Raw genomic sequence first — 17,279 nt, 5'->3', positions numbered from 1 at the left:
TTTATTTAGCAAAGAAATTTAAGTAAATAATTTTGATATAGTTTTGAAGACTATTAGATTTTGGCAAGGAAGTTGATTTGGTAAAGAAGCCAGCAGACCTCTATGCGCTTTCTCAAATTGTTCCCGGTGGTTGGAATTCAAGGATGAGGAGCCAAATCCAGGCTTAAATGATGTAACTTGCCTGGATATTAGTAGAGTTGTAGTTTGGTCCTGCTGCCTATTTAGGCAGGGCATTTCCTCTTGTTATTGCTGAAGGAAACGGAGCTCGTGCTAGCGGATATCCTCTGCTTGCTTTTCGCCCTCCCTGGTTTAAAAAAAAAAAAAAAAAAAAAAAAGTGAGTGGCGAGATGTTCAGCTGGGGAATGAAAAAGAGAACATCCACTGATTTCTTGACAGGCTATTTATATTCTGCTTTTAAAAAGTGTTAAATAAAAATGCCCCTTTCTTATCAATTACAGTGGAGTAGGGCACCTTCTGCTCTGTCCTGTAGAGCAGGCATGAGACTGAACTTGTGGCTTTAGGATGTCCAAGAGGCTGTACTGGGCAGCTGGTCAGTGATAGTAGTGAGAAGAGTCCATCTTAGAGGCAATATCCCAAAATATTTGAGCCAGTCAGTGTGCTTGCATCTGCATGTATGTGCTCTTGGTTGCTCAGGAGGAAGCCTAGGCTTGTGCATTGCCACAGGGAGTTTGCAAGGATCCCACTTCTTATGCAAGTCTTGATTTAATTAAAAGCACAAACTAATCTCCTCCAGACATCAAGATGTTTGGGCCAACGTGGACTCATAGGTTTGTTTAATATCTTTATTTTATTGTAACCTGTTGGGGGTGGATTTTGAAATGCATTGGTGGTGTAGGAAACACCTGGGGGAAGGTTGTGCGTTCCCGACAGCTCTACGATGGGCAGGGGAGGCAGCGGGAGGCGGGCAGAAGGGCTTCATTTCCCTTCCCTCCACGCCGAGTTGAGGGTGGGGAGGACTCTTAACCTGTTTGTTTTGTTTAGCACTCGCTTGTTCTTTCAATCGGAAATAATTTTCCGGAAATCTGTGCTCAGATGGTGAGCGCAGATGCCTGGTTGGGACACGTGTGGACCAGCCAGGGTTGTGGAAGAGCTGGAATAAGAAACGCCTGCAGCTGCTGTAAGACCATAGGAGAGGAAATCGCTGATGTCACGGGCTGTAACATCCAGACTGACTTTATTTTTCACTTCCTGTTCTCAGTCGCTGGCCTCAAAGATGTTCTTTCCAGCAGATACCACATTCCTCATAGAGAAACCCCTTTATAAAAACGGCATCTGACTCCCCAGCTCATGAGCCAAGACAGTTTTGCTGGAAATGCTTTGGCTTCAATGTCTTGAGGATGATGAAGCACTGGGCTTGCTTCAGCTTTGAATGTGGGAGGACACATGCAGACACAGAGGAAAAAGAACTCTGTGCTTGGATCTACCTGCAGCAAAACCAGAAATGGGATGTGTCCAGAGCTGCTTCTGTCTTGTTCTCCCCTTGCTTGCCTTGAGGTCCTTCGGGAGAGCAGACATGAGAAGAGCTCCATTAGATCCATGTGGTGAAGCTATTTCCATCTCTTAGGCCAACGTGGAGCGGGCCAAGTGTGGAGTGGGAGCTTCCACATTTAGACAGTACTAAAACATTAATACCCCTTTTTACATCTCTGTGACGTGGCCCTATGTAAAGAGGAATTGGACCTTGCTTCAGTTGGGACTCAACCCTTCTCTGTTGCTAACTCTCAATTCCCCTTTCTTGTCTTTTCAGGTTTTGTTGCCAGCTGCCAGTCTCTTGCAGCTGATGGATGTTAGAAAAAACTGCTGCGACTTTCTTCAGTCCCAGCTGCATCCCACGAATTGCCTGGGCATTCGAGCCTTCGCGGATGTGCACGCGTGTACCGAGCTCCTGCAGCAGGCGAACGCCTACGCAGGTGAGGAAGGGGGTGTCTGTTTGGAGAGGGCAACCTGTTTCCAGGTCGTGTTGGCTGATGTGTTGAGCAAGATCTACGTATCCTGGTGAAGCTCTTTATCCTGCTAGGAAGAACGGAATGGATTACCTAGACAGGTTGCGGACTTGTAACCTTTTTGTGGTATTGCAAATTGAGGAATTGAATTTGGTTGCAAGGAAAACCTTGGAGATAAAAAGGATTCTTTGGCTCCCAGTCTACAAAATATTTCACCGGGATATTATTCCTAAGAAGCTCTTTGGCTGCTGCTCGCCAGCACAAGCCATGCTGGTGTGCTGGTGTCTTCCTCTTGTACACTGGCCCATGACAGCAGGAAGACATGACTGTGCACTCTAGGAATAATTGGTGCTAGGCAAAATTATATCTCAGTGGGAGCATCAACAGTCAGCTAAAGCAAGTTGTCATGAGATGTGAGCCTCTGCTCCGTGTACCGATAGCTGCTAGCTCCATGGATGTCCTCCCTAACGCCTCTGCAGCGCTTGCTCCCTTGACAGTGCATGTGCTCGCTCCAATAAACGGGTTCAGGCAACTGCTTTCTGCATCTCTGTCCTAAGGAATCACTGTAAAACTGCTCCAAGCGGGGCCACGCTCTTCCCTGCGCTTTCCAGCTTTCTCCTGGTAAGGAGTCCTTAATACCTTTTTTGGGAGAAGCTGATATTTTTTTTTCTACTCAGTCCTGCCTATTTGTATAGCCAAAAATACACCTGCTGTCTCCTGGAGCACCTGCTCTGTCTTGCAGCATTTTCTTGCTCTATTATTTTCTTTAACTGGACCGTAAGTAGGCTCTGTGGAATAAAACTATGCCCACCAGGTCCTCCTCACTTCTCCTGCAAATAAAAGTAAAACCTTTTCAGCTGCTCTGGCTGTATTACCCCCTGGAGGAAAAGGTACCCTGGAAGGAATGGTTAATTGTGTAAAGGCTTGCCTGCAATATCTCATTATCCTTGCTTTTAGGCCCTGTTTAATCTTTAACCCAACAAGCAGTGCATTCACTGTATATTTATTTGGTTGTTTGGCAATTAGAAGGTCTGCTTTGTTGTTTCTTTGGCCTTCGTGTGTCCCAGTTAGTACAATAGCCCATGTAATGTTAATGAAATGCCATTAATAAAAATGCCATTAAAATTCTTTTCTCTATGTTGTTTATGTAACGAGCATTAAGTGGAGACAGAAGTCCACAAGCTCGAGAGTCCTTGAGAGTGTATGAGCTCAGTTTCTTGGGAAATGCTTAGTTCAGCCTTGGGATAACTTCAGGGGGTAGAGGGGCCTTCCTGATGCAAGAAGGCACAAGTTCTTGCTCAAATCAGTAAATATTTTACTTACTTTGAACAAATAAGAGGAGCTCAAATATCTTTCTACTGCCAAAATGCTAGTCCAGAATGAATAGGAGATTGTGTCCAGAAGCCAGAGAACGTACAGATTCCTGTGTCAGCAGCATTTCCTTTTACACAAGTATTTAAGACCAGTTCATTAGAACTTGTGCATGCCTCCAGCATAACACAGGTCATGAAGCTTTATCCAGATGCTGCTGTTTTTAGTGAAGAGTCTTGGCTTAGTTTCTGTCCCCAGGAAGCTAAGTGGGGTCCGTAGCAGGGGAAGTGTCCCTGAGCGCTGGCGCTGGTAGGGGGTTGTTTAGGTGACATCTCCGAGGTGCTGTCTGGATGTTGTGCCTTCCTGAGCCTCTCCCGTGCTGCCTTTTGGCCAGCAAAATACCTTACAGAGGCGAAAATAAGGAGTGGATTTTGCTGCAAGGGAGCTCTTTGGATACCCGAGTGTGAACCTTTCAGAGCTAAAGGCACTGAGGCTTGGGAAAAGCAGCTTCAGATAAAGTGCCTGAGACTCAAGCTGAAGGTAAATGGGGCTGTGTAGGTGAGATTTAATGGGCACGTATTTTTAACAAATGCTTGTGAAATTCTCTGCAACTCCCTTGTGGCCGGTTTATCCTATAAATGGTTAATTATTTCCTAGCACCTTGTGATAGATGTAATGCAGAACAGATTGGACGATGCCTTTTGGATCCATACTGCCATGAGCCAAAACCTCCCAGTCTGTGGCTGTAACCAGCAGTACAAGCTGCTGATTTTGATTCCTAAGCGACTCCCAGAGTTGCAGCGGGAAGGGAACGTTCAGAAACAAGAAAGGATGAGCAGAAATTTGTAGTCAGAGAGAGGTGAGGTGAGGAGACTTGGGAATGTGGGAGGGAGATGCTCAAGGAGGGGAAAGATGAAATTGCCTCCAATTCAACAGCACATTGCCTTAAAACCAGCTCCAGGACTAGTTTATGTTCAGCGATTTTTTGGGTCCAGCATTCAGTGGTTGCCTGGGTCACTTCGTGCTCTTACAGTAATGTTCTCCGAGTGCTCTAGTCCCTCCATTGACCTCAAGCCTGGATTTCATTATAATTTTCTGTTCCACCTTTTTATTTGTTGAACAGAGCAGCACTTTCCCGAGGTGATGCTGGGAGAAGAATTTCTTAGCCTTAGTCTGGACCAGGTTTGCAGTTTAATATCAAGTGACAAGCTCACGGTCTCCTCTGAAGAAAAGGTACTGTAAATTATGTAGCAACAGTAAATGTAAGAGTGCTGGAATGTTTCTGAATCTTATTCTGGAAACTGTTCTTGTGCCCTGCTATTTAGGGGCCATTTTCCAACAGACCTTGCATGGAAAGGAAAAATAAAAATAATGAGAATCTTAAAAGCACATACAAATGACCTTCACTTGGTTGTTCTTTATATGAAGTAATGATTCTCAGATCCATATCTTTGCCTGAAACCCTGAGGGGAGAACTGAATTCCATCCTGGAAGGCCAGGAACCTTCCATTGGCATAAAGCTCCTGTTACCTGCCTTAAAAATCATGCAAAACTCAATTTCTCTTGGTTGGGAGGAGTTATTGCCTTGGTCTGCACCTTGGGACAGAACTACTAAAGGAGTTCCACCATCTGAAAGGAAGGAAATGTTTTTTCTAGTGTCATCGGTGCTTTTAATGAAAGGGAATAAAAAGACATTACTTGATGTTGTTTTGTGGTTTATAATGTTCTCTGAGCTTAAAAATGAAAGAATGAGACACAGAGGATGGCCCAGAGGTCATGGTGCTTGGTGAGCTGAAGGTCCCTTGTTTTGGCATGGGGCTTCTTGCATGACCCACAAGAGGTTTGGGAGAAAGAAACAGATTCCTCTGGAGGCTCCCTGAGCTCCTTGGCTCTGAATCATTGGTACAGGGAGATGGAGCCAGGAATAGACCCTCGGGGAGGCTGCAGGGTTGTGTGGCTTTGGAGCTTAGGACCCCATTGAAGATGTGCTGAGCCTCAGACCAACCACATCCATCCTGCGTGGCCCCGACGGGCTGCAGATGCCTGTGCAAAATGCAGTGCAGTGCAAAAAAAGAAAGTGGTGCAAATTCGCGTCAGAATCACTGTGCGTGAGCCAAGCAGCTTGCAAGGGGAAGTGCGAGTTTAGCAACGGAGTTTTTCCAGGCCTGGGCAGCATTGTTAAAGAGCTTTTCTTGGCCTGGTGCCTGGGGAAATCAAAGTGTTCGCTCCCTCGTTGCAGCATCACGCAATGCAAACCAGCACGGCTTGGGCGGCTTTCATGTTAAGTGTGTGGGTCTGTGGGCGGACGAGCCGTTTTTCTTAACTTTTATACTTCCTTTTTGCTTAATATATAAGTGCATACACTTGTATGTATTTGCACGCAATGAGTAGGAATTTATTCCTAAACAGTATGACGGAGCAAGTAGGCAAATACTGGGGCCATCTGAGGGCTAAATTATGACAACCAGAGTTTGCGAGATGCTTTCTGCTTCTTGCACTTACTGCGGCTGCTATATAATGCAGCCAGTGACCTGGGGTAATTCCATCTCTCAGAGCAGCTGGGAGTATCTGAGCTGAATCCGAGCAGGGCCCGAAGGAACAGACCCACTGAGGGAAGTACTGCTGGTATATATATTGCTGGTGTGTATATATATTTATATATATATATATATGTATATATCTTTTAGGTCCTGCACGTGTGCCCAGGCGCAGGTGGTTTATCCCTTGCCCACACTTGCTCCTTCACCTTCCTTTAAGACTCATTCTCCATCATCCTGAACTATAGCAGGATCCGTCCCAGGCTGGTGTCCTGCTCTGCAGCATTAGTGCCAGAAAGATTGATGAGAAGCATGTATTATTGGCTGAACGTTGCTTTTTCCCTCCTTCTGTGCTCATTTGCAATTAAAAAAATCTCAGAACTACCATTTTTTTCCTATTTTTTCAGGCTTTTTACCCACAGTGAAATAGCTTTCCCTCTCCTCCTCCCCTCTGCCCCCCGCATTTGAGAAGAAAAAGAAAAAGAAAAATAAAGTGAAGGGTTTGCAGTAGTTAAATCCTCCTTGCTGCTTCCTGAATTCCAAACAACTCAGTGGCAGGAGCCTTTGCTGGCTTTGGGAATGAGGCCCTCGCTTCACTGCTTGCTCCTTGTTTTTCTTTTCCTTTTTTCTTTTTTTAACCATACAGTTCAGGCTGAAGGAGGAATCTCCATCCCACCAACCTCTGCCTTGTGCGAGGAAGCAGTATCAGCCCCTGGCGCAAGCGCCGTGGCCGTCCCCGCTCGGGGACCATGCGATGGTGCCCTCGGCTCCATCAATTCTTACAAACCAGCCGAGCGTGGGCGGAACAAAACGGTCTCCTGGGGAGTGACAAGCGGGATAGGGAGGGGAACAGGGAAAAACAACTCGTTGCAGATCGGCCTGACCATGTGGTGACCCCCACAGGCATTTGGAGCGGAGGCCTTGGGGATGCTGAGCCTTGCTGGGGCGCGCGAGGGGTTTGCAACTTGAAATGCCTGAGCTTGGTTTTTTTTTTGCAAATGTGAGGAGAGCAAGTGACATTTCCTGGATGTTTCCCACTGCTAAAAGAGCAGTGGTATATGGCTGTCCTGGACCCGTGCTTAGCTTCGGAGGTGAAACAGCACATCTGGATGTGATGCTGGTTATTAATGTGCGTGGTGAGCTGAACGCCTCATGCTGGTCGCTGTGCCTGCTGCTATGAGGTTTTTCATCTGTTTGATAGAGATCTTGCATTTCCCTCTGTAGATATCTCAAATCATAATGCCTCTGATTTCAGGGGGCCACTGTGCAAGCCGCAGCTCTTCCTGGCATTAATTGTGCTTTGTCTGTGCAGGTCTTTGAAGCCGTTATCTCTTGGATAAATTACGAGAAGGAATCTCGCTTAGAGCACATGGCTAAACTGATGGAGCATGTTCGCCTGCCCCTTTTACCCAGAGATTACCTTGTACAGGTTAGTTGGAAAATAAATAATTCATACTTGCACTTAAGCTGCACTTTCCCATTTTTGTGGGAAAATACCCAGGTGATGCTGTTCCAGGTTGTGCAGTTATTTTGCTGCTGTACAGGTAAGCTGAGACTGGGGGAAACCTGCCCCATGTGCTCATTTAGGCATGAGAAGTGTCCTGAGGTGGAGTCAGCTCTGTGGAGGTTGTTCTTGTCGAGACGTTTTTTATCATATATCTTAAAAAGCAGCTATAATTGTAATCAGATTGATGTACACAAGATGAACCCGTGATATCTTTTTGTTTCTCTGAACTGTGCCTTTTTCATTTAGGAAAACTTATTTTGCTCCCAAATTCCATCCTGGTGAATGCTCCTCCTTGGAGATATTTGTGCTTAAGGCTGTAGAGAGCTGTAAATATCCTGCTACTCTTTAGTTATCCCAGAGGAAAGTGAGCTTGGATGTTAATGCATGCCTATCTTTGGGAAGAGCTGGAATTACAGTGTCTGTCCTCTCTATTTTGTGTTGGTACTTTGGGAGGGCAATTCCAATTTTGTACATGTTCTTCAAAACCATCAAGTCCTTCGGTTTAAGCAATCTTTCCTGTGTGTGTGTTCCCAGACAGTTGAGGAAGAAGCTTTAATCAAGAATAACAACACGTGCAAAGACTTCCTTATCGAGGCCATGAAGTATCACTTGCTTCCGCTGGATCAGAGGCAACTGATAAAGAATCCTAGGACCAAGCCGAGGACACCAGTCAGCCTGCCCAAGGTAAGCCTGTTCCTGCTCCGAAAAGAGGGGGAAAAGGTACCTTTGTATTACATGACACAATATTTCTGATGGCGTTTCCTATGCATTGCTTCGCATCAGCTCCTGGCTCAGTGAATGGGAAGGCTGAAGCAGGTTGCAATAGACTAAGCAGCTACAGAATAAATAAACCTCGTTATTCCCTGCGTTTATCCCGGAGGCATGTGATGCTCTGGCCTCGACTTGATTAGTGAGTGGGAGGGGAAAAAAAAGTAACAACAGCAAATAGTTCTCCGTGCATAAGAGACAGCGGCAGTTGGCACGTGTCTCAACAAACTATCACTGAAGTTATTAATAAGCATTTCGGATGTCAAAATCACAGGGTATTACTTAAGTATAAAGCATGCTATAAATCTCAGGGAGGTTATTTTGCTGGTACTGTGGATGAGACTTGTGCTGTGGGGGAATATCGAGGTGTTTAGAGATTAGACTTGTGAAATTTCTTGTGAAAGGCGGTTTTGCAGAGCGCTGCTTCGTGTGCATGGCTTGTCTCCCACCTGCTGGCGCTTTCCAGAAACTGGCTGAACGTAGCTTTTGGACTGGCTTGACCCTTATTAAAGGATTATATAAGTTAAGGGTGAAAATGAGCAGTGAGTCAGGTAGTTTAGAGGTTCTCAGCATCTGCTATACCATGACCTGCGAGTTCAGAGCCAAACCTCCTGCAGGTCTGTCCTCCCTTCTTCTGAACTGCAAAGAAAGGGAGATGATGATGGTCTTGCAGTGATCCAGTTACTGAGAAACTTTCCTCCCGTCTGCTGGTGCTGTGAGACAGGATTACGTTCTGCTCTGAAATCTCTTAATTCTTTAATCGTGTGACGCTCTGCAGCTTTCCGGGGGGGACGGTTATGTAAACAGTGGTCAGGCTGTTGGTTTAGATTCGGTTTCCTTTCTAATGTCTCATTTTCATCTTTGTGGATCAGACATTTCTATCAGTTCAGTCTTCCACCACATTCATACCTCTAAAGCAACCGCGATGGAGTTGAACCGTGACCTTGAGTGACAGTTTTATGCTCTCGGCTAAGCACAACCACCTTGCAGAGACTAAAGCAGGAGATTCCCAGCTACTCTTGGACTGTGTTTAAAGCCAATTACCTTTTTCCAGCTCCTTGGCCTTGTAAAGATCAGATGGTCTGGGATAGCGTTTGCTCCTGCTGATTTGTGGTACTATGGGGAGAGGAACGGGCTCTTCCTCTTGATGGCTCTGATGGATAAAAGCAAACACAGGGAGAAGAAAGTGCAGATTGAGCTGCTTCTCAGCAAAGACATCGCAAGTGATTTGGCTCCACCGGAGCACATGAGGCTCATAGTGCTCAGCTGGAGCTAAGCAGGTATGGGCTGAGCTGAGCTGTCACCTGGAAGGCTGCTGGATGTGACGAGGGGGACAGTCAGCAAGCACATGGGGAGGGTGAATTGGCCTCCTGGCAGGATGGGAAGGACCATGGTGCACGCAGTGTAGTTCACACTGATGCGTTCTGCTATTGATCAGCTCCCCTTGGCTCTTCTCTCTGTGCCAGGAATTACTGCGTTTGCATCACTAGGTGTTTTAGCCAAAGATCTTAATGAAGCTGACAAATTGCTCCCTTCTGCCATCTGCCCTCAGCCCAGAACCCCTGATTTTCTGATAGTTCTGGTGACTTCCCTGAGTGCTGCTGTCCCTGCGGGTGGCACTGCAGCTGTCAGCTCTTATTTACTAAAGCAGCATTGAATATTTTTAGCACAGGCACGGAGCTAATGACTGAGCAGCAGGATGGCTATGGGAAACATGTTGGGATCTTCTGCACTTAAAAGTGTCTCTGTGGATTGTGCTGCAAAGTAGTTCTGGTTTTTGCAGGGAAAGGGGGCAGGTAGCCCACATCAGAAAAGACGAGGAAGGATTGATGGGGGCAGTGATATCCAGTGTGATTTAAATGGCAATAACTGTGTGCAGGGTCTTTTTTAATCTTTCCTGTAATACATTTGTCTGAAATAACTGTCTCTGCAGAGGCTGTTGGTAGACCTTCACCATCCAAAGGTTATAATCTCTAGGACTGTTGAGGGTGCTGTTGGCCCCTGTTCTTGGCTGGGTTGTGCCACTGGATCCGTTGCAGCTGCTCTGGCTGGGATGGAGGTTTTCTAGCTTGTGCCTTTCCTCTCCAGGTGATGATCGTGGTGGGCGGGCAAGCGCCCAAGGCCATCCGCAGTGTGGAGTGCTATGATTTTGAGGAGGAACGATGGGATCAGGTTGCTGAGCTTCCCTCCCGGAGATGCCGAGCAGGTAATGGGATCACTTGTGGGGCCTTCTTATGTATCCAGCTCTTCAGGGCTGGACAGAAGGTCCTCGGTCGTTCTTTGAGCCTTTCTCTTTGTGCCTGGCCTCCAGCAGCTTGCTCTTTTGCTGTTCCTTCTTTCTTTTCCCTGAGAAGTATGCATCCTTCAGGTTCAGATGGATGCCCTGCTCTTGAAAGGAGCTTGCTGCATGCCTATTGCCTTCCACAGCCACCATCCCCTGTTTATTAGCTCTCTTGGGGCTGCTCTTCTGTCAGCGTCTTCCCCTCTGTCCCCATCCCCATAGCTCAGTAGCCCACAGGAATCCAGTTGTCCTGGCTACTTTCCTAGTGAAAATCAAAGGAGCCCAGCCAGACCCTCTTGGTCCTGAGGGCTGATGGAGAGCAGATTTGCAAGACTGGGGTTGTTCCTCTAGAGACAGATGGGATTATGGATCCCCATTTGTTGTCTTCTCTGTGACTCAGAAATTTATTCTAGTCTGAAGTCATTCTGTGCCTTACATTGCTGTCTGCTTGTGTGAAGTGCATTTTGCCTTCCATAGGGCATGAATGCTTTATTGTTCTTGGCTCTGATGCTCTCAGCCCACAGGAAATGCTCAAGACTGCGTTCTGCTCTCCCCTTCTGTCTTGCACACACCGAGCAGCAGCCGATGACGCTTGTTTCCCAAGCGACCGCGTGATCTGCAGGTCTCCCAGCTGTTTGCAAAACCGTCTCAAAAACCTCCCTTCTCTTCTATTAGGCGTGGTGTTTATGGCCGGCAACGTTTATGCCGTCGGGGGCTTCAACGGCTCCCTGCGGGTGCGCACGGTGGACGTGTACGACGGCGTGAAGGACCAGTGGACGTCCATCGCCAGCATGCAGGAGCGGCGCAGCACGCTGGGCGCCGCCGTGCTCAACGACCTCCTCTACGCCGTGGGGGGCTTCGATGGCAGCACCGGTACGTGACCGAGGGGAAAAACTGCAAAGAGCATCTCGGAGCCAGCCGCAAGGATCGCGGAGCTTTGCTAACGTGCCCTTAGTGAGATTCCAGCTACCTTCAGCTGTGATTTTTGTAGCGAATGAGCCCAAGATTGGATTTATTGTGTGCTATAACACGCGCACATTCTTGACTCCTCAGTAATTGCACAGCGCACCCCCATTCACATTATTTTAGTTCTTTCAGTCTTGTCCTACAGACAAATAGGCATATTCGGGGCTAAAAAGAGCAATTTCCTGTTTTTCCTTGGATTTCTTGCATAGCAGCAGGAATCGAATGCAAACAAGGCATCTTGTGGGGAGTGTGTTGGGAGCCCTGAGCTCTCTATTTCAGTTGGTGATGGGTAGAGTACCAGGGTGCCCAGATTAGTTTTTAGATGTTTACATGGAGCCTGGGTTGTTCCCCCTTGCTGTTCCCAGCCATTGGTAGTGCAGCCATCCTGGGACAGGGACTTTGTGGTGCCTGCTGTCCTGCTGCCGAAGCGGTGGGATTGGTGACCTGGGCCCTGCCTGGGTGGGAAGGAAAGAGAGTTCCTGTGGTGCAGGAATGTGGGGGGAATTACGGGCTTGGGAGGAGGTGGAAGGCAGATGAAAAGTGCAACACCAATCTTTTTCTCTTCTCTTTTTTTTTAATTAGAAAACCTGTGTATCCCCTTTTTAACTAGGTCTGGCATCAGTTGAGGCCTATAGCTATAAAACCAATGAGTGGTTTTTTGTGGCTCCCATGAACACAAGAAGAAGCAGTGTTGGAGTTGGAGTTGTGGAGGGTAAGAAAATCAACAGTTGTTTCCATCTAGCAAATGATACTGACCCAAGCAGAAGCCTTGGCAGCTAAGTGCAATGGGAAGGAATGGCAGGAACTGTTCCTTAAATAACCTTTTATTTGGTGAAGATTTCTTTTATATGACTTAATGGCTGTGGCTTTTTCCATTCTCCTCTCTATCTTGAGGAAAAAGTCTGTGTGTGGCTCTCAAGAGCCTCGGACCCATTCTGCACATACCCGGCTCTCCTGAATGCCAATGAGGGTTTGCAGGTTTGGTTGCATTCCTAAAGTCTGGGATATCTCTGGAGTTCAAGAAGACAGTGTATGTAGTGGCCATCAGCAGATCAGCAGACACTGAGAGGGTGTATTTTTTCCCCTTTTGCAAAATCATTCCTAAAGCATCTGGAAGAATTTTATTTGCCTCATTTTTAGTGTAGCAATTTTCCATTAGTGCGATAGGTAGCAGTCGAAGGCACAATCCTTATTATAAGCTCCTCTTTGAAGTGCCTTATTTTGACCCATGTGAAGTACATGAAAGGTGTTTGTGAGAGATGAACTCAGAATAAATATTGGCTGTTCTCCTGAATTTGCATGCTTGTTTAAGAAGTATCTCCTTTATAATTGGCCCATGCACATGCTTGTGAACTATTGATAGCCATGGGGGTTTGCTAAATTAATCTATCACTTGAATGATTAAAAAAAAAAATTACCTGTGAGATGCATTTCTGTGAGCAGGTTTCCCACTGGAGGCATAAAAAATTCTTTTTCCATAGCTTTGCTTGAAAGAGCAAACAAATATTTCACCTGTTGGGGTGTGAGACTGGAGGAAAACTGTGCATATGTGATGGATATGAGGAGCTGATTGCATTGGTGTAGGGACCAAGCTGCAGGCTGTAGTTAATCCATAGCCTGTAGTTAATCCATAGTGCTTATCTGACCGTAGAAGGTCTGCAGGTACGGAAAATATCTAGGGATCAGTGGAGGCCAAGTTTTCCCTTGTCTTTGTTTGGTGCTCCTGCTTTGGTTCCCTAACTCATACCAGGCGGATTGAAACAGCAGGAAGAAGTGCCTGAAATATTCATAGAGATAAGAAAATGAGCATGAAATTGCCTATGCCTATACAGAAATGCAAATAAACAAACAAAAACCAAAACCCCCAAAATCTTACTCTCCAGTATGCCCCAGGACCTATAAAGAGCCGAGTGTGTTCCTATGGGTAACTTCATCGTATTTATCTTTGGAGGAACTAGCACCATTTGCAGATAGGTTGAACTACTGGTGCGAGGGGAGAGGTGGTGCGCGAGGCTGTCCGGGGGCAATGGGGTGATGGTGACGAGATGTGGGGTGCTCGGACAGTCCTCGAACCCCAGGTAGGGTGGGCACCGTGTTATGGTGCTCGAAACGCGGCTCAGAGATCCTTCAAAACTATGTTTGCAGGCGAGTATTACATTAACATGGGAGGTTGTGGCCTATTTATTGCTTGTGTGATCTTGTAGCTAATGGACAGTGTCAACCTTTGAGAGCTGACACTGGAGGACACTCTAGATCAGCATAGTGCGCTCCGATTTTTATCTCTTGTCCCAGGCCAGTGAGACATGGGGAAATCCTCTGGGGTTTTGGCTCCTGACTAAGCTCTTGTGTCATGATGTTTCCTTGGCTTAGCTGACAGCGTAACTGCTTAAAAAGACCAGGCTTGCTTGCGAATTTGCTTCAGATGCTCCTGGTGGGAGTTTCCCCAGATGTCCCACCAGGTCTCCCAGGGCCCCCCACAGCCGGGATGTCTCCTCACGTGGGACTTCCTGCTGTGACGGTGACGTAGGTCCCTTGTAAAGGTGGTGGCATCTCTTGCAGGCAAGCTCTATGCCGTGGGGGGCTACGACGGAGCGTCCCGCCAGTGCCTGAGCACCGTGGAGCAGTACAACCCGGCCACGAACGAGTGGAGCTACGTGGCCGACATGAGCACGCGGCGCAGCGGCGCAGGTATCGCCCCGGCGGGTCATCGGGGGGGTCTCTAGCTCAAAACACGTCGCTGTGGGATGACCTGCAGCTCACTTCAAGGTAGCAAAATTCATCTCTGCTTGCCCCTGCTGAGCCAGTTTCTCCCTAAAAGCTCTTGGTTGTTCTATTAAGCATTGTCTTAAAATGAAGGAGAGCAGGCGAATATTGGTCCTGTTGCTTAAAACGTGCCGGGGATCCTCCCTGTGCCAAACTGGCTGCTGTGCAGGGTTGCACACTGTTCCTTTTTAGTTAGAGAAGCTTTTCACACCTGCTTGATGCTTAAAGCTGTCTCAGTGCATCGATGTGGGAAAAGCAAATGAGTATCTTGGTGTCAGTAACACATGAAAACACAGCAAGAAGGCCTATGTCTGCAGTAACACTAATTTTAGTGATTTTTTCCTTCCTTCAACCACTGCTCTGAGCACTGCCTTGCCAGCACACTTGGAAGGGCCCTAACGTGAGCACCTTTAGCTGTCTGCAAAGCAGCCCTGCAATCTTCGCTTCCTCAGGTGTCATCCAAGCTCTCCAAGCTCAGGCATGGCACGTTCCCATGAATATGCCTGCGGGGAGGTCCTGCAGCAGGAGATACCATCCAGCGGTGCATCCTGCGGCACAGGGATGAGCGCGTTCCGCGCAGGGATGAGCGCGCTCGGAGCGCTCGCTTCTCCGCATCCCGATGCTGACATCTAGCGAGCATTCCCAAGGGCTGCATGGGCAGGATGTTGTCCCTCCTTCCTGCCAAACCTGCCGTGGTCACCAGGCGAGAGGGCAGAGCTGGAGACATCTGGCCCAGGTTTTGGAAACACCCCGGAGGGACCCAGGGAAAGGGTATTAGGAGCCCCTTTCCCCGTGCGTTGGGCTCACGCCGCGCGCTGTTCCGCAGGTGTTGGTGTTCTCAGCGGTTTGCTGTATGCTACCGGTGGGCACGACGGTCCCCTGGTGCGGAAGAGTGTGGAAGTCTATGATCCGGGGACAAACACCTGGAAGCAAGTGGCAGACATGAACATGTGTAGGAGAAACGCAGGTAACCCCCGCGTTGCGCTTTTGTGCAGCTTGGTGGTTCTTGTCCATGGGTCTTTTTTCTAATGTTCCTAATGTGCAAGTATTTAGTACTGTAAGGAAGCGATAAAAAGCGGATATTAAGTTCTGTGCAATGAGTGTGAATGTGGCAGGCAAATGAGTCAGGAGGGAGAGGAGATGGAGGGTAGGCTGGCCTGGATCTAACTGTCTGTGCTGCTCTTTGGAGGTGTGTGCGCCGTGAATGGGCTCCTCTACGTGGTTGGAGGAGACGATGGCTCCTGTAACTTGGCCTCTGTGGAGTACTACAACCCCATCACCGACAAGTGGACATTGTTACCAACCAGCATGAGCACTGGAAGAAGTTACGCAGGTAAGTATTGGGTGCAAGTGCTGGTGACAGAGCACGTGGCAGTCCAGCTCCCTAACAAGTGCCCCGCAGCCACCATCGTGTCTGGCATCACTCATAAACCTGCAGGCTGTGCCTCCTGATGCTTTGATTTTACATTTTCCTGTGTTTAATGTAGCTTTCAATAGGGGAACCAGTGACAGAGATAGCAAAGACAGCTCGCTCTCTGCTAACCCCTTGCAATATCTTTTTAACTCCATTGCAATCCAGGAGCTGCTCTGACCTTAAGCTTATATCTACCTGTCTATTCTTGTGACAGGTGTGGCTGTGATTCACAAACCCTTGTGACACCAACCGAGGTGGTGCGAGAAGCAGAAGTAAACTGGATCCAGCTGCGTGGCATTGGGAAGTTGACTCACCTACGCCTTGACCCATCTCATCGCTGTCAAACTCTTTGCGTGACAAGTGATAATGTTACAAACGCCATCTCGGCGGCGTCCTCTGTTGCGTGGCAAAGTGCAGATCCCTCTGGGGATGCGGTCCATGCTGGGCACAAGGTGTTGCTTGTTATCTGCAGTGCCATCAACTGTTCCTCTCCAGGGGTAGGTGGGGTGAACACTGTGCTTGGGCTGTAGGCACTGAATTTCTCATGTGAAACAAAACTGCTGTGTTCGGACGTGTGAGTGAACACGGGCACTTCGGGATTTCTTCACTACTGATGCTCCGTATGCATTATTGGTTGAACTTGCTCATTGTGCCTGGAGGGTGAACGTTACTACTGACAGTGGAAGCTTGGAAGAGCAGAAACGGGCTGGAGCAGGTGCTCGAACTGTGCGATGTCACCGTGGTCACACATTTGTCTTTGCCACTGGACTACTGTACGTGTTCCCGGGACGCTCGTCGTGCGGTGGGAGATGAATGTGGTGTCATCTCTTTGTCTGTCATCAGTGCCAATCCTTGCACGGTGGGAGCTGCTGGGCAGTGCCTTTTCCGGGCCGGAGTCTTGGCACCTCAACCGCTCCGCACGCCGCGACCTCGGAGGACACTGCTGCTCCAGGGGGCTATTGCTCCCGTCAAACAGCTACTGCTTGAATAGGAAGTATTCCTTATTCCTTCCCGATGTGCTTTCCATGCTGTGCTGAAAGCCCCCCATTCTAGTTCTGTCCAGCATTTCAGTGCCATTTCATAAGAGAGCATTCAGGTATCGAAAGAAATACATGATGGTGCCATTAATGTAGACACGGTACAATGAGAACCCCAGGTCACCCAAGTAGGGGTTAATAACAGAGATAAAATACCTCCAGTGTCTTAATGCCTCCCAAGGATGGAGATCTTGCTAATCAGTGTCATTGTAATTATTTAAATTTTTCCTGTGCTGAATGCGCTCTTCCATCAGGATGAAGAATTGATGAGATTACTCAAAACACAAGGAAACAGCTAAGTGAGATCCAGCTGTGGAGCAGCTGCCTTTCTTACTTCCCAGACCCTTAAAGCGTTCTGTGTAAAGGGATATTTGACTTATTTTGGGGGACACCTGTACTCCTGCGAGCCGTGGCACATTTTTCTAGACAGGGGTAGACTGCCAAAGACTCTCCAGCTAAAGGAAACCCCCAAAGAAAGCTGTTTCATCTCCTTTTTAGTTTTTCAGCTCACTTTATGCATTTTATTGTCTTCTTAAAGAGAGCTAGTTTCCCTGTTCAGTCTTTTTTCTCCGCCTGTGGATCAGCTGGGTTTTCTGCAGTGGGCAGCAGGATGGTGTCTGTGCATGGTGCTGCTGACTGTAGCACTTACTGCTGCTCTTCTGCCAGTTTAAATCTCCTCAGACTCTTCTTAAAAGAGCTGCCTGTGACCTTCTGTGGTAGAAACAAGAAAT

The 17,279-nt window shown here is 47.8% G+C and overlaps 1 protein-coding gene across 1 annotated transcript in view; it reads left to right on the top strand.

Annotated features, from left to right (window-relative positions):
• The window catches only part of KLHL3 (kelch like family member 3), a 32,915-nt gene extending 17,041 nt beyond the window's left edge, over positions 1-15,874 (top strand). The window contains exons 5-15 of the mRNA XM_088536863.1: positions 1,769-1,931; positions 4,399-4,508; positions 7,125-7,241; positions 7,854-8,003; positions 10,176-10,293; positions 11,044-11,241; positions 11,945-12,046; positions 13,894-14,022; positions 14,924-15,064; positions 15,287-15,430; positions 15,726-15,874. Of these exons, the coding sequence (XP_088392989.1) occupies positions 1,769-1,931; positions 4,399-4,508; positions 7,125-7,241; positions 7,854-8,003; positions 10,176-10,293; positions 11,044-11,241; positions 11,945-12,046; positions 13,894-14,022; positions 14,924-15,064; positions 15,287-15,430; positions 15,726-15,754 (1,401 nt within the window). The 3' untranslated portion in view covers positions 15,755-15,874. The remainder of the gene's footprint in view (positions 1-1,768; positions 1,932-4,398; positions 4,509-7,124; positions 7,242-7,853; positions 8,004-10,175; positions 10,294-11,043; positions 11,242-11,944; positions 12,047-13,893; positions 14,023-14,923; positions 15,065-15,286; positions 15,431-15,725) is intronic.
• Positions 15,875-17,279: the final 1,405 nt, after the last annotated feature.

The sequence above is a fragment of the Tinamus guttatus genome, unplaced genomic scaffold (genome assembly GCF_059628265.1).
Source record: "Tinamus guttatus ecotype Peru unplaced genomic scaffold, ASM5962826v1 Tinamus_guttatus_pri_ptg000710l, whole genome shotgun sequence".
NCBI lineage: Eukaryota > Metazoa > Chordata > Aves > Tinamiformes > Tinamidae > Tinamus > Tinamus guttatus.
This window is presented reverse-complemented; position numbering and strand designations above follow the sequence as displayed.